Source organism: Thecamonas trahens, assembly GCF_000142905.1.
Source record: "Thecamonas trahens ATCC 50062 unplaced genomic scaffold supercont1.16, whole genome shotgun sequence".
In the NCBI taxonomy this organism is placed as follows: Eukaryota; order Apusomonadida; family Apusomonadidae; genus Thecamonas; species Thecamonas trahens.
The window spans coordinates 190072-209078 of record NW_013657664.1 but is presented as its reverse complement, the minus strand read 5'-3'; the positions used below and the strand labels follow the sequence as shown (position 1 = coordinate 209078).

The window sequence follows — 19007 nt, the reverse complement described above, 5'->3', positions numbered from 1 at the left end:
AAGAGCGAGGTACACTTCTCTGGCTCTGGGCAGAGAACATCCTCACCGCACAGGGCAAAGGCAGAGGCGAGACGGCGAGGAGCTAAGCATGCTGCGTTGGGTGGCTCGTGCATGGACGGGCGGAGCAGCGGGACGGAGCGCGGTGGCGCAGGGGCTGGTGGCGGGAGGTGCCGGGACGACGGGAGTGGGGCAGTGGGTGCGGAGGAAGGGGACGGCAGCCGAGGTCAAGGCCGAGGCGAATGAGGTGGCGCGGCTGCAGGCTGAGCTGGAGGCCGAGGAGGTCGAGCACCAGCGGCTGACGGTCGAGCTGCAGAAGTCAATGTCGTCAGGCCGCAAGTCGATCTGCGTGTTTGGCGCTGGCCTCTCGGCCAAGGCTGCGATTCGGTACCTGGTGGACCATGCAGAAGAGTGTGGATGGCACATCCATGTGGGTGACCAGAACGTGGACACGGTGCACAAGCTTCTCGAAGGGCGGCCGAACACGTCTGCGTTTGCCTTTGACGTGGCGGACGCCGAGACGATCGAGACCGAGGTCGCTGCGGCGGACCTTGTGATCTCGATGGTGCCTGCGCATTTGCACGGACGGATTGTGCGGCCTGCGGTCGAGAATGGGGTCGACGTGGTCACGGCGTCGTACGTGTCGGACGAGATTCGGGAGCTTGACGCGCTGGCGCGGAAGCGCGGCTCGCTGGTGATGATGGAGTGCGGGGTGGATCCGGGCATCGACCACATGTCGGCCATGCACGTCCTGCAAAACATCCGTGCCGAGGGCGGGACGGTGACCTCGTTTGAGTCGTTCACGGGCGGGCTTGTGGCCGACGATTCGGACGACAACCCGTGGAAGTACAAGTTTACGTGGAACCCGCGCAACGTGGTCCTCGCAGGGCAGGGTGTCTCCAAGTTTGTGTACAACGGAACGCTCAAGTACATGCCATACTGGCAGCTCTTCCAGCGGATCGAGCATGTGGAGATTCCAGAGAACCCGCTGGCGGGCGCCTCGGTCTTTGAGGGCTACGCCAATCGCGACTCGCTCTCGTACCGACAGGCGTACGGGCTCGAGCACTGCCCGACGGTCTTCCGCGGCACGCTTCGCAAGCCGGGCTTTTGCGCAGCGTGGGACGTCTTTGTCCAGCTCGGCCTCACCGACGACTCGTACGTCATCCCCGACTCGGAGAACATGACTTACCGGCAGTTTATCAACTCATTCCTCATGTGGCGGCCCGAGGACACGGTCGAGCTCAAGCTCGCGTACCACCTGGGCATCTCGTTCGAGTCTGCGGTCTTTGAGCAGCTGCGCTGGCTCGGCATCTTTGAGCACAAGAAGATCGGACTGCCCAACGCCACGCCGGCCAAGGTCCTGGAGAAGCTGCTGACCTCCAAGCTTGTGTTTACCGAGAAAGATCGCGACATGCTCGTCATGTTCCACCGCATCCAGTACGAGACGCTCTCGGGCCAAAACAGGCAGGTCTCGGCCTCGCTCGTCTCGATCGGCGAGGGCGAGTCTGACCCGTCCATGACCGCCATGGCCAAGACCGTCGGCCTCCCGGTCGGCATCGTAACCAAGCTCATCCTCCAGGGCAAGGTCACCGCCCGCGGCGTCCAGATCCCGACCTTTGACGAGGTGACGACGCCGGTGCTCGACGAGCTCGCCACCCTGGGCATTGCCCTTAAGGAGATTGACGAGCCGCTGCATCTCGCGCCGCAGTCTTAAAGCTATCTCGACAGGCGGCTAGGCGGCTACAGCTGGCACAGGTGTTAAGGTCTGGAGGGTGCGAGCCACGAGATGCCCAAGCGCCCGGAATACAGAGCGGCTGGCTACTGTGACTTGGCGTGCGAGGCGGGTGCAACAGGCTCGCCCGGCGCTGACGAGGCGCCGAGAGCGATAGCCATGATCCGGTAGAACCAAAAGTACTGCAGCGAGCAATGGGAGATGATGAGGACGACTTGGACCCAGAAGAGGCGCGGTGTGACCCACGGGTCGATGGTGACGTAGACCAGGGCCTGGATGACATGCCAGCAGAAGATCGAGTTCCAGACAACGCGCGAGATGAAGAAGAGAAGGGCAAAGACCTTGCGGTTGGTCTTGTCGACGGGCGAGTGGCGGAGGCCGGTATAGCGGAAGAACCAGGTGAGCTGGAGGAAGGGTGTCGAGACCTCGTTGAGGAGAAAGTTGATCTGGATCCAGGTGCCCCACTGGTAGTACACGCCGAGAGTGTACGAGCCGCCAGCGACAATGTGGTGGAAGAACTCAAAGGCCGAGTGGTGGATGGGCGGGAGGGTGTAGAGGAAGAGGTCCGAGAGAAAATAGCCGATGGAGGTCTGGATGAAAAAGTCACGATGCAGCGGAGTGTTGTTGACGCCCAGGATGAGCTCGTAGTTGGTCATCGAGTTGAGGCTGTCTGGCAGCGAGGAGAAGGTGTGCCAGGCCGAGGCGGCGGCGCCGACGGTGGCGATCGAAGCGTGGATGACCGAGATGAGCTTCTCGTTCCAGCGGAACTTGTCCACCGGCGTGAGCTTGGCGTACGTTGCGCCAAACACCGCCGGCGAGACAAACCACTTGAGGATGTGAAAGGTGACGATGAAGAGGCAGGCCGAGGTGAGCGCCACCTGGAAGCGGTCAGCAAAGGCAGCCAGCGAGTCGACCACGTACAGCCCCACAGTGGCGTCGAGTGGGCCACACACCGCCTGCAGCGGCGGAAACAGCACAGAGTCCAGCAGGCTTTGCATTGTGTGCATGAAAGAGGGGGTGGGGTGAGGTGGTGGGAGTTGGGCTGCGGCGGTCGGCGGTGGATGCGCACCAGCGCGAGTCGGTGCCGTCGGCCCGTCGGCTCCCCGGCTCGGCGGCTCGACGGCTCATCGGTCGTGTGGGGAGTTGCGCGGGGGGGACGGCGAGGTGGCGCACTCTTCTCGTGAATTGGCTACAGTTGGAATCGTATGGGTCTACTTTCACTTGTGGCGGACGTGGTGGTCAGCTCCACGGCCATTGCTGCTGTCCGTCGGTCGTTTGGTTACTCGTATGTGGCTGGGGGGAGGGAGAAGGGAGTGGGGGGGGGGGGCAGCTCGGCGTGTGCCTGACGCGTTTGTGGGCGGCGACAGGCATGGAAAGTCAGCGGATGGGGACTGACAGGAATGTGTACGGGGCGGGCGGCGGGCGACAGACTGCCGACAGGCATGATCAAGCATCCAACGGCTAAGATGGTGGTGGACGGCTACCTCGGGCTCGGCGAGTTTACGCTCCAGAAAGGCATCGAGATGGCCGCCAAGCTCTCCGAGAACTCGCCGGCCCACCAGGCGACGACCATGAGCAACGCCATCAAGGACCCCAAGGGCAAGTCCAAGTCCAAGTGAACTGGGCTTGTTGCAGCAGCCGGCCAAGATGCGGGCTGCGGACGAGCATCTCACCTACGCTGCGACGCAGATGCTCCTCCCGGGTGCAGGTCAAGAGACACTTGCTGCGCATAGGTAAACCACTACATTGTCGTGGGTAGGCCCTGCTTGGCGCAGTGACTGCGGATACCGTCTAGCTATGTGCATCGGTTGCCAAGGCATGGCGCTTGTGAGGGAGATTGATCGAACGGCGGACGGATGCTGTTTCCAGATGGGCTTGCCGGCTGCTGTCCATCGCACACGATTCATCGTCCGTTGTACATAGTGCAGCTGCAGGCGAGTGGGAGTGCAAAGGCGAATGCAAACGTGCATGTATGTGTGCGTATGTGTGTGCTCAGGCCATCCATGCCAGTCGCACGTGTGTCCAGCTGTAATACTAGGACTCGGGTGCGAGCGTGTTCGCCGTCGCCATGGCGAGCGTGTTAGAGCGCACCACTTGTCGAGGGACGGGCAGAGCATAGGGTGTGTGCAGAGCCAGAGGCAGCAGCCAGCAGAATAGGTAGCAAAGAGAGCCAACCCACGACAGTACCACATTCAACATGAGTACGCACCGGGGGGAAGAGGGGGGGAGGAGGGGGGGGAGGGAGGGGGGCGGCGAGAGAGCGGGGGTTCGGCGAACGCCTGGGCGCCACATGCAAAGGTGAGGCAGGAGAACAGGGGGGTGGGGAGGAAGAGGGGGATGGAAGAGAGGGAGAGACTCACCTCTGGGCTGGCTTGCATGTGTGTTGGTTGGTGGTGGTATGGCGAATGGCATGGAATGGGATGGGATGTGTGGTGGTGGTAGGTGCTGTGCGGACGGCGACGGCGTTGTACGACTTTGAGGGTGGTGAGCCCGACGAGCTGCCGTTTTCAGCGGGGGCCATCATCACACTGCGGGACACCAGCAATGCCGAGTGGTGGGAAGGCGAGCTCGATGGATGGGTCGGGCTCTTTCCGGTTCAGTTTGTGCGCGAGAACCCGGCCGGCGGGAGTCGCGGCGGAAGGGGCGGCGTTGGACGAGCGGGCGGGCGTAACTTCACCCCGGCGGCGCCTGTGGGCGGGAGCGGCGGCAGCAGTGGCGGCGGCGCTATCGCCGACTGCGGATGGTGCGGAGCCAAGCCCAAGTCTGCCAAGGCCAAGTTCTGCCACTCGTGCGGCAAAAAGTACACCGACAAGCCGCCGGCCTCGACTGCAACCGGCGGCGGCGGCGGCGGCGGCGGGCGCAACCCGCGGTTCAACCGCATGTCTAAGGTCTTTACCACCGGGCCTGTGCTTGAACTTGACGAGCCTGTGTTCAAGGTTGCCGGCTCGTGGCGGCCAAACATGGCGGCACGGGCGGCGACTGGCGCGCCTGTGCCGTCCAAGAATGCAGCGCCGTCGCAGCCGCGCGGGGCGCCCCCAAGGGCAACGACCGTGGCTGCCCCGCCTACACCTGCGGCAGCGTCGCCTTCACAGTCATGGAATCGATCCAGCGGTGCCAGCGGACGGTCTTCGTCGTTGCATTCTGGTGGGCCGCCCGGCCGTGGGCCGCCGGGGCGGGGGCCGCCTGGCCGGGGCGGCTTCAACCCGCGGGATCGCCCGATGCCGAGTCCCGCAAGCATGGCCCCGCCGCCGCCACCACTTGCAAAGGCCCCGCCGCCGCCACCACTTGCAAAGGCCCCGCCGCCGCCGCCGGTGGCAAAGGGCGCCGCCGCCGCCGCCGGTGGCAAAGGCCCCGCCGCCGCCGCCGGTGGCAAAGGGCCCGCCTCGGATGCCGCCGCGCAATGGTCCGCCGCAGTCGTTTGAGGCACGTAGGGCTGGCGGCGGCTTGCCGCAGCCGGCATGGCAGCAGGCTGTGACGCCATCGAAGCGCGACACCATCAACGTCGATGCGCTCATCTCGAATTTGGCGTCGGCCGGCATCGACCTCTCCAACCTGTCCGACTCGGACGATGACGTGCCGCCACCAGTGGCGCCGCGCTCGACGTCGTCGGTCAGCGGAGGAGTCGGGACAGTCGGAGGCGTCACCATTGCCGGCAACGAACTGAACTCGGGGCTCACCGTGCCAGAGCGGATGAAGAAAAAGGCGGAGCGGGCGGGCATCGAGCTCTTCCTCTTTGGCCCCGACTACGGGTTCTTCCCGGAGAACAAGGACCCGACGGTGACCGACACCTCGGTCTACGGTCTGGCGCTGCTCAAGCCGGCCAAGAAGACCAAGTGGAAGGAGCTCTGGTTCGCCATCTACGACAACTTCCTCATCTGCTGCAAAAAGCGCAAGGACTGGTCACCGAAGCACGCCTGGCCGCTCGCCTCGATTGTCTTTACCCGCATCTCGCACCTCGACTTGGCTTTTGCCCTCGAGATCAATGCAGGCGGTTCGACATACCACTTTGCCTGCAACTCGCAGCAGACCCTAGACACTTGGGTTGAGTGGATGGTCCCGTATTGAACACATGGGGGAGCTCACCCGCTCTCTATCGCATCAATCGCCGCTGGGCAGCTGCGATCCCACGTGACCACTGAGGCAAGAGGTTCAGCGCATGACAAGGGCTGCGCCGCGCCGCGCTGGCATCTGTCTCTTGCTTGTACCGTTGAGAAGGAGGGCTACAAGTACACAGCGTTATGAAGCGTTGGGTGCGCAGTACTCTCGCCCTCGTTCTGGTGGCATGGGCCCTTGCGGTGCCTGCCCTGGCCGACGACGTCGAGTGCAGTCCGGAGGAGGAGGAGCGAGTCATCACAAACATGAGTGACCGCAAGCGGCTGGCAGTCCTGCTCATCCTGTCCACGCTCATTGCTACCACCATTTGCTTTGAGCTGGCCAAGGTAGGTGTGGGGGGAGAGAGGGGAGGGGGGAGAGAGAGGGGGAGATAGTCGCGGGGCGCGCAGACTCATAAGCACGTGGCCCGGGTTGGGTCTCTGGCCTGCGGTGGACAGGACAAGCTGGAGGAGCTTGTGGAAGGCCCGATGCAGCCGATTCTAGACTCGATGTGGGGAGAGCTGACGGTTTTAGGCTTCCTCGGCCTCATGACGTTCATCATCCAACGGACTGGGTGGCTGTCGCGGCTCTCGTGCTCACAGTTTGCCGACAACTCAACGCTGCCCGAGGCGGTAGAGACGACGCACATGCTCATCTTTGCAGTGATGGTCATGTTCATCTGCGAGGTTGTTCTTCTGGTACTCATTGGTAAGCGTATCATGCGCAAATGGCGGCAGCTGGAGCTTGGGACGGACGAGCTGAGCGAGATGGAGGAGGTGGCCCACGACTGGGTCTCGCACGTCCACTCGGACTCGAACTGGGACTGCGGGATGTACATGCTGTCGATGAAGTCGTCGGTCCGCGAGAAGCTCGAGTACATGCTGCTTCGAGCGCAGTTTGTGAAGCAGCACGACTCGTGCGGCGACGACTTTGACTTTGCGCAGTACTTGGCGATTGTTCTCGGTGAGGAGCTCGGCGAGATTGTCGAGGTCCAGCTCACCACGTGGCTCGCGCTCGAGGTCCTCTTTGTCTGCTTCTACTTTTACTTTGCGCTCGCCGATGAGGCGATTGTGGGCGGCGTCATCGGCGTCGCCTTCTTGCTCTTCGTCTTTCTCCTCTTCGTCAAGGCCAAGCTCAACAAAGTGCACTCGATGCTGACGCCCAAGCCTGCGCCGGGTGTCTCACTCGACTCGAGCGAGACAGATCCGTTGGTGGCGCTGCAGAATGCGGCCCAGCCGACGTTTGTGCTCCAGCCACTGAAGCAGCGGAGCTGGCTGGGGCGTCTCATTCTGGGCGAGCCACCCAATAAGCACGAGCGGCTGTTTTGGCTCGATCGGCACGGCCCACGGGCGCTGTACGTCATTATCCAGTTCTCACTGCTGTTCATCGCGCTCTACATCGCCGTCATGTCCATCTACATCTCACCGGTCATCCTCAACCTCGAGGTGGAAACCGCTGTCAAGGTCACGCTCCTTGCTGCGGGCTACGTCCCGATTCTGCTTGCACTCCTCTGGCTCATGCCTGTTATTATTGCGCGATACGTCGAAGTGTGCAACATCGAGATGCTCAAGCGCGAGCCAATCATCAAGGATGTGGTGCGGTCGCTGAAGACCGCCAAGGCTCTGCGTGCCATCCGCATGCTCCATGTCATCGCCTTTACACAAGTCCACCGTGAGCGACGTGAGCGGTCCGAGGGCGCCGGCACGCTGACCATCAATGGTGATAGTCCAACGACGCATGCTTCGCTCTCGCAGCGCTCGCTTGACGGGGAGTCGCGGGTCATTCTGGAGTCGATTGTTGCACACCACCACCTGTCAGACGACCGCGAGGCCGAGCTGCGTGAGATGTTCGAGCTCTTTGACGAGGACGGCTCAGGCTGCCTCGACATCGACGAGCTGGGAAGGTTGATGACCAAGCTTGGGACGCCCATTGATGCGCAGATTCTACGGGCCATGGTGGCTGCGGTTGATGACGACGGCGACATGGAGCTCGATTGCGACGAGTACGTGGAGCTTCTCTCGGCGTACGAGGCGGTCAAGGTCATGGACTCTGAGCTCTCTGTTAAGCTCATGTTTAACATGCTGGACGCCGACGGCGACGGTTCCATCTCGCTCACCGAGCTGCGCGAGGCGCTCAACTCTCTCGGCAACGGCGAAGCATTCTCCTACACAGAGGTCGAGGAGCTGCTCCGCGACATCGATGAGGACGGTGACGGTGAGATTGATTTGGAAGAGTTGGGCGCACTGATGCGGACCATGATGCAATAAGTGAGATAGCGCAAAAAGGGGGAAAGCACACTAGCTTGCGGTCGAGCGCGAGGCCGAGCCGGTGCCAGTGTCAGTGCCAGTGACGGTAGGCGAGCCCGAGCCGGAGCCCGAGTCCGAGCCCGAGTCCGAGCCCGAGCCTGCGTGGTGCGCGTCGGCCAGTGCGGCTTCGCCATCCGAGACAGACGGCGAGCGATGGAGGGCAGCGTCAAAGATGTCGAGAGCATAGGTGGCGACAATGGTGAGAAAAGGTAGACCGATGCGTGCTGGGTGATGGTCCGCAGATGGTGGCCGGCGACACACTCGCGGTAGTCGTAGACGCCGTCGTTGTCGGGCGCGTCGCAAGCGACGACGCGGCCAACGCCCTGGTAGAGGATGACGGTGACGCAAGCCATGGAGACAAGGACCCGCTTCAGCTTGAACGAGAGTGAGAGCCAGACAGCGCCGCCAGAGAGTGCTTGCCCGACGACAATGGTGTTGAGGACGGTGGCGATCATGGTAAAGAGGAAGAAACCGGCAGCGCCGAGGACGTGGAGGCCGATGGAGACGCGGGTAGAGACGGTGCCGACAATGATGCCAAACGGAACGGCAAGGAGATGGTTGATCCACGCCACGGTCGCCATCCGGCTGAGCACGACGGGCGAGGCGCCGAGCCAACCAAAGCGGACCGGGAGCTTGCCCGAGTCTGCGGGCAGTTTGAGGGCACCGAGATGGGCGCGGAGGTAGCTGGCCTCGGTTGTGGCGACAACACCGGCAAGGAGTGCCGCCGTAGACATGCCGATGGCAAACAAGTACGTCTCAGGCTTCTCGCGGCCAGTATCGGAGATGTACGGCACGGTTAGGCCGCCGTACCACGAGTCGGTTGCCGACGAGATGACTACGCACGTAAAGATGGTCACAAGCGTGGTGGCAATGGTTCCGTACGCCGCAACCTTGTGCAGCGTGGTGCGTTGCATCATCGTAATGCCTGCGCAAAGTGGAGGTGGCGGTGACACGGAGAGGGGTGGGCGAAGGCAAGCCTGGGAGGCGGCCACAGCCGCGACAGCAAGGGGCGGCGCTGATGCAGAGGCGCACGTGGGCGGCGCCAGCCGGCCGCCAGCCGACGCCTCGGGCGCCCACGTGAAAGGCAGACGGTGCAAAATATTTTCCCATAAGGGTGCAGCGGACGGACGGGTGGGGGTGGAGCGCTGGGAAGGCGGCAACGGTGGCCAAACGGTGGTAACGCTTGTCGCAGACGACATGCAACGTTCTTCATTGTGAGTTCCACCAACGAGCCGAAGGAGATTGAGGAGGTGAGGGGCACGGTTTGTGCACCCGGATGGTACTCATGCATGCCGGGGGGCTGTTGGGGCGAGAGGGTGCAGACGCCGCGGACGTGTGTCGCCATACGTGGTGGTGGCCGGAACGGGCGAGGCTGGACTTCGCCGGCGGCCTGGCGGACGGAGCCGCAAGCTCCCTGCGCTTGTCTTCCCTTCGCCTACGGCACTGGACCATCCAAGTGTGAGGAGTGCGCTGTTTGAGGCAGGCAAGGGGAGCCGGTCGCCGTTGCCGCCGCGTCGGCAGCATCGGAGGACGCGGAGCTATGAGCCGCGGCGGCGGGCGCGGCAGCCGGGCCGCGGCGGACGCAGCGGATGGGGTGAGGTGAGGCAGCCGTCGCATCATCGGCGTTTCCCTAGCGTGGTGAGGCTCCAGAACGAGCAACCGGGAGGGACGCTATGGCGCCCGCCGCGTACAGGGCCGGTCCAGGCGGTGGCGCTCGACGCGGTGGCACTGTCTGCGCCTGTGGTCATTCCGTCGCGGCGGGCAGCCGAGCGGAGCACGCACCAGCCGGCAAGTGGACGAGAGTCAACGGTGAACAAGGCGAGCGGCGATGGCGGGACGATGCAGATCTGGGACTCGCCATTCTCGACACTGGCACCGCGACGGGCGTCGCCGGACCCGCTTTCGGGTCTTCCAGAGTTTCCGGACGTGGCGTCGCGGCTGGCAATGAGCGAGGCAGCGCAGCAGAGGTCTACATCGCCTGTGTGGCGGCAAAGGCCGGTGACGCCGCCCAAGGTGACCGGATCGCCCCTCACGCCTCGCTCACCATTTGATCCGGCGCGGATCGAGGCCAACCGGGCGCGGCGGATTCGGACGCTATCGCCGATGGCGGCGCCGCCGCTGGTGCTTGCGACTACGGATCAGATGGAGGCAGCAGTTGACGAGGCCGACCAGCTTGAAGCGACAGTTTCGAGCCGTTCGCGGTCGCGGTCGCATTCACCGCAGCTCGTGCTCATCGGCTCGGGCGAGTCGTCACCTACCGCTGCGGTGGGCGTGGCTGTTGCGCCCAGAGCGGCCGTAGTCCGTGTACCATCAGCCGGCGCGCTTCCGCAGTGCGACGGCGACGAGGTGGGTCTGTCGTCGCATGGATCGAACACGACGATTGTGTGGTCAGAGTCGTCGTCGTCTGTTTTGTCGGAAAGTATGCTTGCGGGGCTTGATGAGTTGTCTGTCAGCCCGGCCGTGGTTGTTTCTTCCCTTGACGGGCGCTCCGACGACGGATCTGTGTCATCGCTCGGCTCGTGGCTCTCGGAGGTTTCGTCCGAGACTGCGATTTCGGACATTGTTGTAGAGCCACAAGCCAACCCGTATCCAGACTTTGGACCGATGATCGAGTTTTTCGACAAGCTTGGCCGCGGCGAGTTTGAAGTGCTGGACCGTGCAGCGCTAGAAGCTTCACACAAGACGGTGGATGGCGTGGCGAAGAATGCTGTTAGGGACGGCGAAAAGCAAGCGCTATCAATGGTTCTGTCCAAGGCGTCAGATGGCGGGGAGAACCAGTGCGAATGGGTTGCGTCGCGGCGGGTCTCACTGTCGAGCTACTCGCTGCGGAAGCATGTGCTCGGCTCGTCGGCCGGTTCGATTGATATGACGTCGTCTGTGCACACAGGACGGTCGCGGTCGCGGTCGATGTCATCGTGGTCGGGGAGGCGGCGCGGATTCCAGTGGTCTGCGAGCGAGGCTGAGATTTCTGCGGCGACACTCATCCAGGCCTCGTTCCGTGGTTTCAAGGTGCGGATGAGTCAGAAGCGAGCGCAAAAGCGCGCGAGCGGAAAAAGGACAAGTTTCGGTTTGTGGTCCCGGAACCACTGACGTGGGAAAAGGTGGAGGAGCGCGAGGCCAAGGCACGGAGTGCTAGCGAAGCGCTGCTGGCGTCACTTGCGGACGAGTCGCCGGCGCGCGAGTTACTTGCGGCGATGAACGAGGTGCGGGCGGACCCAGGTGGGCTCGCCGATGCGCTGGAGGAGCGGCTGCAGTACTTTAAGAACGGTGTCCTGTGGGTGCCGGGCGTGCCGATGGGCATCATGACCATGGAAGGACGCGCCGGACAGGACGACGCGATTGCCTTTACAAGGCAGCAAGCGGCACTGGAGCCGCTGGCGCTCTCGCCGGTGCTGTGTCTTGTGGCGGCGATGCACGCGTCTGATATCGGCAGCAAGGGCATGACTGGTTCGGAGGGCTCGGACGGGCGTGGCCTGCACGAGCGAGTATGCGCAGCGCTCGTAGCAGGCGGCGTGGCAGCATCGATGTTTGAGGCTGGCAGGCCATGGCGGGCGCCGTCTCAGGCAGCAAAGGCCCCTGTCATGCTTGAGCAAGATGGCGAGGCGTGTGAGCTTGCGGTGCTGGAGACGTTTGTATACAAGGGGTGGAGCTCTGCGCGCGATGCGGTGGTGCAGATGGCAGTGGACGACGGACTTCGAACTCGGCACCGGCGCAAGGCGCTGTTTAACTCGCGCATGACCCATGTGGGCATTGCTGTGGGGCCGCATGTGGTATACGGTTCGGTGACGGTGATGGTGTACAGCTCGGGCGGGCTGGAACAAGTGGGGCGCGGGATTGAGGGCATGTCGGCGGAAGAAGGTGTGCAGGCTGCGATGCAGCTCTCAGCGGAGCGCAATGGGGCGATGGCGCTTGTCGGGTACGCGGTGCGGCAGACTGTGGTCTCGCAGGCTTACACCGAGCCGTCGCTCGAGTGCCCTGGGTGCCACTCTGCGGTGGGAAGTCACATCGGCAAAGTGTACGTGGGCCAGAGCCCGTGGCACTCTGAGTGCTCGTCCGTCTGCCGGGTGTGTCTCTCCGGGCGGGCGCATTTGCTGAAGGACGGGACAGTGCCGACGTGTTCCGAATGCTTCCACTCGCTGTCGCAGTACCGTTGCGATGCGTGTGCACAGCCGTTGGTGGACGAGTTCGTTGCGCACAAGGAGCGGCAGCGAGCGCTCTGTCTGGAGTGCTTCCAGGAGCTTAACATCCGGTCGGGCAACCCTACCGTGGCAAGCAGCTCAAGAACCCCTTTCCTCGAACGGCGCAAGACTGTCGGGGCATTGACTGGCAGGCGGCTGTCTGTGGGCGAAGGCGGCGGCAAGTCTGCGGCGTTGGTGCGGCGGATCACTAGCTTTAAGCTGGACGAGTGGGTGGGCCAGCGTGTGCGACCTGCGCCAGTGCAGGCCCGCAAGTGGTAAAGATCCGATCTTGACCGCTGGGGAGTAGAGAAGTCAAGGCTGCTGTAGGAGCGGAGACGTGACCGAGAGGACCAGAGGCTGCGGGGAGGAAGAGTGCCGGTGGCGGTGGTGAAAGGAGCCAATGGTCCACGTTGTCTGAACGGCGACGCCACATGCGGTGGTGACGACAAAAGCGGCGAGGAGAGCAAAGAATGAGAGGGTAGCCGCCGGCTGAGGCGGTGGCGAGTAGGCGTAGATCTGGAGCGAGACGAGGACGCGGCCGACGGCGGCGCGAAAGTATCCCGACTGCCAGCGCGAGAGGGCCAGGTGCGAGCCACAGCCGATACCAGCGGCGGCGAGGAAGACGTCAAAGGCGACAAAGAAAGCGAACGAGCCAACCCACGAGGTGGCGAGGATGAGGACCATGCGCTCAGCCATGAGGGCGACAACGCCGGTGGCAAAGGCAACGGCGGCGACAATGACGAGGCGGACAAGCGGCGAGGTGTGCGCAACAAGCTGGCTACCTGCGGCTGGAATGGAGAGGACGACGCCCATGAGGACGATGCCGGCGCAGGCACCGACGGCAAAGATGCCGGCGCGGAGGGCCGAGTGCAGGATGAGGAGGGCGAGAAGAGCGGCGATCGAGGAGGAGGCGATGCGGGCGGCGAGCGAGAGGTGCGGCGCGTACTGGATGAGAGCGAGCCAGGTCAGGCCGCCGAGAGCGAGGGCAAGGAGGGTAAAGGCGAGACGGAAGAGGCGGTAGCCGAGGGCGATGGCAAGGATGCCGGCGAGAGCGACAGCGGCATAGCCGACTGTGTCGAGCAGCGAGAGCGAGCATAGAGCAGGGAGACAGGCTGTGGAGCCCGGCGCGCGCCACTGGTCTGCGGCGCATTCGAGGACCGTGGCGTTGGTGGCAGGGAAGCACTCGCCGCGGTTCATGCACCAGCCGCAGGCGCCGTCGGCCACACACGTGTTGCAGTAGGCGCTGTCGCAGGCGGCTTGCGGCGCGGCAGTGGCGGCAGTGGCGAGGACGAGCACAAGCGCAAGCACCAGGAGTGTGGGTGTCAAGCGTGGTTTCATTGCAGCGGCGGCGGAGGAAAGGCGGCTGGCTCAGAGGTGGAGATGAGTGTCGTCGAGCGGCGGCGGCGGAACAGCCGGCGGCGGCGGGCGGTTCATGACCGACTCGCCCTCAAGGACTGTGCCGTCGGCGGTGACGAGATGAATCTCGATGTCAGTCTTGGCAGCGGCGCGGTCGGCGGCGGCAGCAGCCCAGTCGATGGAGGCGAGTGCGGTGAGCTTGGCGAAGTCGTCCTCAAAGACGCAAGCGAGCATGTCTTGCAGGTCAGTGCGTGTTAGGCCGTCGGCGGTGAGCTCGTCGGCTTCGACCTCGGCGTCACCGGCACGGTAGCCGAGGGCGTTGACGAGAACGGTTTGAAGAGTGGCCGGGGAGATGTAGCCGTCATCGTGGACTGGAATGGAGGCAAAGGCGGCGTCAATTGAGGGGGCTGTGCCGATGGCTGGAGGGGAGGGAGGTTCGTCGTCAGGGGTCGAGGGAGTGGTCGCAGCGGGCGGCTCGTCAGCTGGGGCATGGTTGGAGGAGTGGGAGTCGTTGCGGTGGGCGGCTCGTCAGCTGGGGCGATGGTCGAGGAGGGAGTGGGAGTCGTTGCGGTGGGTGGGTCTTCAGCCGGGGCGATGGTTGGAGGATTGGGAGTGGGAGTCGTTGCGGTGGGTGGGTCTTCAGCCGGGGCGATGGTTGGAGGAGTGGGAGTCGTTGCGGCGGGTGGCTCGTCAGCTGGGGCGATGGTCGAGGAGGGAGTGGGAGTCGTTGCGGTGGGCGGCTCGTCAGCCGGGGCGATGGTCGAGGAGGAAGTGGGAGTGGTCGCGACAGGCGGGTCATCAGCTGGGGCGATGGTCGAGGAGGGAGTGGGAGTCGATGCGGTGGGTGGGTCTTCAGCCGGGCGATGGTTGGAGGATTGGGAGTGGGAGTCGTTGCGGTGGGCGGCTCGTCAGCTGGGGCGATGGTCGAGGAGGAAGTGGGTGTGGTCGCGACAGGCGGGTCATCACTGATGGCAACAGGGGCAACGATCGGGACAGGAGCAAGCTCGTCCACTAGGTCGTCAACAGGCAAGTCAACAATAGAGTTGGCTGGGCGGTCAGTCCCTGCGATCACAGTCGGGATGACCGAGATACCATGCTCACGAACAAGCCGCCGCAATGCAACGAGCTCCTGTTCTTGCTGTGAAATGATGTGGCGCTGCTCGGAAATGATGCGGGTGAGCGAGTCAACAACACGGTCTGGCGATGGTGGGAGCGTCGAGCTTGGTCGCGGCGGCAGGGCGGGAGCCGGCGAGCGCCGCGACGGTGAGGACGCACTCGAATAGCGGAAGGCGGCAGCAGGAAGCGGCGCCGTCAGCCCCGATCCGGCTGGATGTGCGCCGCGGACAGGCGAAAGCGTCCGCGTCCGCTGGTGCGATAGGAGCGAGCCGTAGCCGACAGTGGTTCGGGTCGGCGACCGCGACCGTGACCGCAGCAGCCGCGACCGGGCCAGAGCCACGGTGGCCCCGCGCTCAAGCTCGCGCTGGCTAGCTTCGCGAGTCGCCCGCAGCGACCGTGCCTGTGCCACAGAGTAGCCGGGGGAGTGGGTTGGCGACGGCAGCGTACGCAGGTCCGACGCCCGCAGCCGCTGCCCACCCACGGCGCTGGTGGCGTCGACCGCCCACGAGGACAAGACCGACGAGAAAGCACCCTCGGTCCGCGGTACGCTCACGCCAAGCGTCGCTGCGTGGCTCAGCAGCTGCGTCGTCCGCTGGCTGTAGTGCTGCGCCGATGTGGCCGACATGCAGTCGCAACCAAGTGCAATGTGACCGATAGCCAATGACTCGTCTGTCATGCAAATGGTTTGACAATCTGGCGATCGTGCACGTGCGGAGCCGGCAACGGCATCGTGAAACGCCGCTTTTCGCCCGAGTTGTGTGGCTTACGTCAAAAGCAGTGGCAGTCGCAAAACAAGCCAGTTTGCACCTAGTAGGCACTTAATTAGCGAAAAACACTCGTTGACCCAGCACCTGCGCCTCTGCCCAACACCACAGCACGCACGCACACAAGCACGGCTAATACCAGCATCTTCACTCTACCCTACCCCCAGCACCATGTCTGCAAAGTCCACCATCACTTATAACTGTACGCTACCCTCTCTCCTCCTTCCCGCTCACAGCAAGGCCTTTCTTCCACTCCACCGCAGCCAGCCATCGCAACAACTCATCATGCGGCGCCCATGCAGTCGAGGGCAAGCTTGTCCTCGTCACCGGATCGACCAAGGGCATCGGATTTGCCGCCGTCCGGGCCTACCGCCGCGCCGGTGCATCGGTGGTAGTCAACGGGCGGTCGACCGAGTCGGTTTCCGCGGCTGTGGCCCGGTTGACCAAGGAGACGGCCGACGACGCTGTGCCCGAGTCTGCGCTCATCCACGCCCTGCCGTGCGACCTGGCTGATGGCGCCGAGGTCAAGCGTGCCATTAGTGAGCTGGAGGCGATCAGCGAGCTCGATGTTCTTGTGCTCAACGCTGGCTACTACGGCGTCGTCGAGTTTGCCGACATCGACGACGGTGCGTGGGACGACATCTGGAACGCCAACGTCATGTCAGGCGTCCGACTTGCACGGGCGTACCTACCCAAGATGCTGGCGCGCAACTCGGGCAACATTGTGTTTATCTCTTCCGAGGCCGGCCTGCGGCCCATTCCGCACATGACCCACTACTCGGTGACCAAGGCAGCGCAGATCGCGCTGGCACGCAGCCTCGCAGAGCTCACCCAGGGCACCGCTGTCCGCGTCAACTCGGTCCTGCCCGGGCCTACCTGGACTGAAGGTGTTGCCAACTTCATTGTCGGCATCCGCGACAAGCTCCGCGCTGACCTCGGTCCCGATGCTGATCCGGCCGCCGTCGAGGCCATCACCACCGAAAAGGCCGCCAAGGACTACTTTGTCAACGAGCCGACCTCGCTCATTGCTCGCTTCCTCGATGTTGAGGAAGTTGCCAACGTCATTCTCTTTATCTCGTCCGACGCTGCGTCTGGCATCAACGGTGCCGCCCAGAAGGCCGAGGGCGGCATCGTCCGCCACATTGCGTGATCTCATCAGAGAGTTTGGCCAGCTGCGTCGCACCTCGCCCGGGCTCGGGCCCGTAAATGATATTTTTCGCAAGTTGCGATGGAGACCAGCAACAGCACCGCTGCTAGTAGCCTCAATCCGATCAGTGGTCCGGTCTGTGGTTTGGCGCCGACTCGCTGAACATGCCGACTGCAGCCGTGCTGTGTGGCGAGCAAAGGATCGGCGTGAAATGGACGGTCTGACGTACACCCGTCCCGAACACACCCACAGGTTCGAACATGGCGAGCGAGTCGGAGTACTCCAAGTTTACGCCGCGTGAGAACAAGCGCAAGGCCCCGCTGCAGCCGCATGTCGACCTCGATGCCATGCGGGCGCCACCGACCTTCTGGGACCGCATTATGAGCCAGCCGCTGGTTCCCGGTTGTACGTAGAGTGCGGGAGGGAGGGGGCGGGCTGAGGTGACGCGGCAGCGTAAACGAGGGCAACTTTGGGCGCAGGAAATGAGCCACTCACAGGAAGATGTGCCGATTGATGTAGTGATGCTCACGACGGCACTTGTGCTGGGCGCCGGGATGTGGTCGTTCAAGACCGGGCGGGCTCAGCTGTCGCAGAATTTGATGCGGGCGCGTGTCGTGGCGCAGTTTGCTACCATCGGCGCGCTGGTGGCTGGCTCGTACACGATCGGGTTCGGAACAGGCGACAGCGGTGATGAGGCAGGACGCAACGAGTTTGATGCCAAGGCTGTCGAGTCCGACGACTACCACGGTTAGAAGCTGGCTGTTTCGGCTAAGCGTCGGCCGGGATGACCGAGACGGCAAAGACAAAGACGTCGCCGAGCTTGACCTGCATGCCGTGGTCGACAAAGGCAAACGAGCCGCGCTGGACCGGAATCCAGGACGCGCCCGCTGGGCTACCGGACGGAGGTGCCACGGCACACGGGACCGCGGCATAGTTGGTGAAGATGTAGCGGCCAAGGAGTGACGAGAAGTAGAACGTGGCATGGAGCGACTCGAGGTCGTCGACGGTGGCGTGCGCCAGCTTGAGGGCTGCGACGTCTTCGGGCACGTCGGCCTCTAGGCATGCGCCAAACGAGGTGCCTGGATAGTGAACGCCCATGGTGGTCATCCCCATAAAGGTAGCGCCGTTGACAATGTCGAGGTTGAGACCGGGCGGCGAGGCGAGCAGCGGATAGTCCGAGTAGTAGTGGGTCGACTCGACAGCCATGACGACCAGCTGCGAGTCGCCGAGGTACAACTCGGAGCCGCGCCACAGTGCGGTGGTCTTGCCCGTCTCGGCGTCGCGCGAGCCGAGGTTGACAAGTGCGCGCGACCACGGCTGGGCAACGAGCGTTCCGTGCGTCGAGCCCTCGTCTTTGGCCATGAACTTGGTCCCGTCATACCAGATGGTGCAATGCTCGGACGAGACCGAGCCGTCAGCGATGAGCACGTCACCGTCCGAGTCATCCGGATCCTCGTCGTCGAAGCGGCCGACAAGGACCGGGCTCGCGCGCACAATCACGTTCTGGCCACAGTCTTTGCCGTCGACGAGGACCTTGGCGATGAGCGTCGGCACGCCGCGGGGCTCCGTAACCGTCATCGGAGTCAGCGCCAGCGGCTCGGGCTCGGCGCCGGCCTCGTTGTCCTGGAACGCGTACACGTCGCGCGGGAGCACGACGCCCGCGTGCGCCGCCAGCGCAAGACCCAGGTACAAGTTCGCGAGCTGGTCGCCATCGTGGATAGACGATGCGTCCCACGCGTGGCTCGGAACCACTGGCGCCACGCCGCCAGCCTCGATGACCGGAAGCACAACCCAAAGGTTGGCCTTCTCCATCATCTCGTTCTCAGCCGCCTCGAGCGCAATCGGTGGTGCCTCGGGATGGAGCTTGGCCCACAGCGACGCAAGCACCATACCGTCGCGAAGGCAGTTGCGCGGACCGCCCAGGTCGCGCAGCATGTCGGCACCGCTAGCCCCGGCACCCTCGGGGCCGAGAATCACCGAGTTCATCCAGCCCAGAACAAATGACCGCAGCGCCTGCACGTCGGGCGAGAGCAGCGAACAGTCGAGCGCAGAAAGCGCTCCGCTGGCCGCCATGGTACTCAATACTTTGCAGACAAACAAAGGTGGACGGGGAGGAGGGGGAGAAGAAAGGGAGGGGAGGAGGGTCCTTGCGCTTGTTGCGGAAAGGAGACGTGTATGGCTAATACCGTGTGGGTGTGGCAGGAGTGGGAGCAGGGTGGCGTAACGTGGCGGCCAGTTGCGGCTTGGCGCGACACCAGGTCAGGCGACGTGCCATGTTGTCCGGAAACTTGATGGCCGATGCTGGACGGGCACTGGCCC

At 63.8% G+C, this 19007-nt stretch overlaps 12 protein-coding genes across 12 annotated transcripts; 7 read left to right on the top strand and 5 right to left on the bottom strand.

Moving 5' to 3' along the window:
* Positions 1 to 25: 25 nt before the first annotated feature.
* On the top strand, positions 26 to 1711 carry AMSG_03969 (saccharopine dehydrogenase; the record flags this gene model as incomplete). Its single annotated transcript, XM_013903766.1, has 1 exon — positions 26 to 1711. The coding sequence occupies exon 1, from the start codon at positions 89 to 91 to the stop codon at positions 1709 to 1711; it is 1623 nt and encodes a 540-aa protein (XP_013759220.1). The 5' UTR covers positions 26 to 88.
* A 30-nt stretch (positions 1712 to 1741) lies between these two features.
* AMSG_03968 (uncharacterized protein) lies at positions 1742 to 2727 on the bottom strand (the record flags this gene model as incomplete). Its single annotated transcript, XM_013903765.1, has 1 exon — positions 1742 to 2727. One exon carries the CDS (start codon positions 2725 to 2727, stop codon positions 1816 to 1818), a length of 912 nt encoding a protein of 303 aa, XP_013759219.1. The 3' UTR covers positions 1742 to 1815.
* Positions 2728 to 2903: 176 nt separating this feature from the next.
* On the top strand, positions 2904 to 3483 carry AMSG_03967 (uncharacterized protein). Its single transcript, XM_013903764.1, has 2 exons — positions 2904 to 3014; positions 3159 to 3483. Exons 1-2 carry the CDS (start codon positions 2935 to 2937, stop codon positions 3346 to 3348), a joined length of 270 nt encoding a protein of 89 aa, XP_013759218.1. The 5' UTR covers positions 2904 to 2934; the 3' UTR covers positions 3349 to 3483.
* Positions 3484 to 3823: 340 nt separating this feature from the next.
* Positions 3824 to 5794, top strand: AMSG_03966 (uncharacterized protein; the record flags this gene model as incomplete). Its single annotated transcript, XM_013903763.1, has 3 exons — positions 3824 to 3930; positions 4172 to 5142; positions 5183 to 5794. The coding sequence occupies exons 1-3, from the start codon at positions 3927 to 3929 to the stop codon at positions 5792 to 5794; spliced, it is 1587 nt and encodes a 528-aa protein (XP_013759217.1). The 5' UTR covers positions 3824 to 3926.
* Positions 5795 to 5945: 151 nt separating this feature from the next.
* On the top strand, positions 5946 to 8110 carry AMSG_03965 (calmodulin mutant syncam9). The gene is made up of 2 exons (XM_013903762.1): positions 5946 to 6168; positions 6280 to 8110. Exons 1-2 carry the CDS (start codon positions 5968 to 5970, stop codon positions 8086 to 8088), a joined length of 2010 nt encoding a protein of 669 aa, XP_013759216.1. The 5' UTR covers positions 5946 to 5967; the 3' UTR covers positions 8089 to 8110.
* An 8-nt stretch (positions 8111 to 8118) lies between these two features.
* AMSG_03964 (uncharacterized protein) lies at positions 8119 to 9044 on the bottom strand (the record flags this gene model as incomplete). The annotated part of the gene is made up of 2 exons (XM_013903761.1): positions 8119 to 8351; positions 8387 to 9044. 2 exons carry the CDS (start codon positions 9042 to 9044, stop codon positions 8119 to 8121), a joined length of 891 nt encoding a protein of 296 aa, XP_013759215.1.
* A 922-nt stretch (positions 9045 to 9966) lies between these two features.
* Positions 9967 to 12584, top strand: AMSG_03963 (uncharacterized protein; the record flags this gene model as incomplete). Its single annotated transcript, XM_013903760.1, has 2 exons — positions 9967 to 11136; positions 11175 to 12584. The coding sequence occupies 2 exons, from the start codon at positions 9967 to 9969 to the stop codon at positions 12582 to 12584; spliced, it is 2580 nt and encodes an 859-aa protein (XP_013759214.1).
* A 33-nt stretch (positions 12585 to 12617) lies between these two features.
* On the bottom strand, positions 12618 to 13502 carry AMSG_03962 (uncharacterized protein; the record flags this gene model as incomplete). Its single annotated transcript, XM_013903759.1, has 1 exon — positions 12618 to 13502. One exon carries the CDS (start codon positions 13500 to 13502, stop codon positions 12618 to 12620), a length of 885 nt encoding a protein of 294 aa, XP_013759213.1.
* A 171-nt stretch (positions 13503 to 13673) lies between these two features.
* AMSG_03961 (uncharacterized protein) lies at positions 13674 to 15402 on the bottom strand (the record flags this gene model as incomplete). The annotated part of the gene is made up of 2 exons (XM_013903758.1): positions 13674 to 14080; positions 14628 to 15402. The coding sequence occupies 2 exons, from the start codon at positions 15400 to 15402 to the stop codon at positions 13674 to 13676; spliced, it is 1182 nt and encodes a 393-aa protein (XP_013759212.1).
* A 212-nt stretch (positions 15403 to 15614) lies between these two features.
* On the top strand, positions 15615 to 16763 carry AMSG_03960 (YvrD protein). The gene is made up of 2 exons (XM_013903757.1): positions 15615 to 15743; positions 15844 to 16763. The coding sequence occupies exons 1-2, from the start codon at positions 15713 to 15715 to the stop codon at positions 16689 to 16691; spliced, it is 879 nt and encodes a 292-aa protein (XP_013759211.1). The 5' UTR covers positions 15615 to 15712; the 3' UTR covers positions 16692 to 16763.
* A 153-nt stretch (positions 16764 to 16916) lies between these two features.
* Positions 16917 to 17821, top strand: AMSG_03959 (uncharacterized protein). Its single transcript, XM_013903756.1, has 2 exons — positions 16917 to 17093; positions 17208 to 17821. The coding sequence occupies exons 1-2, from the start codon at positions 16949 to 16951 to the stop codon at positions 17438 to 17440; spliced, it is 378 nt and encodes a 125-aa protein (XP_013759210.1). The 5' UTR covers positions 16917 to 16948; the 3' UTR covers positions 17441 to 17821.
* On the bottom strand, positions 17356 to 18898 carry AMSG_03958 (uncharacterized protein). Its single transcript, XM_013903755.1, has one exon. The coding sequence runs from the start codon at positions 18759 to 18761 to the stop codon at positions 17457 to 17459; it is 1305 nt and encodes a 434-aa protein (XP_013759209.1). The 5' UTR covers positions 18762 to 18898; the 3' UTR covers positions 17356 to 17456.
* Between the last annotated feature and the right edge of the window lie 109 nt (positions 18899 to 19007).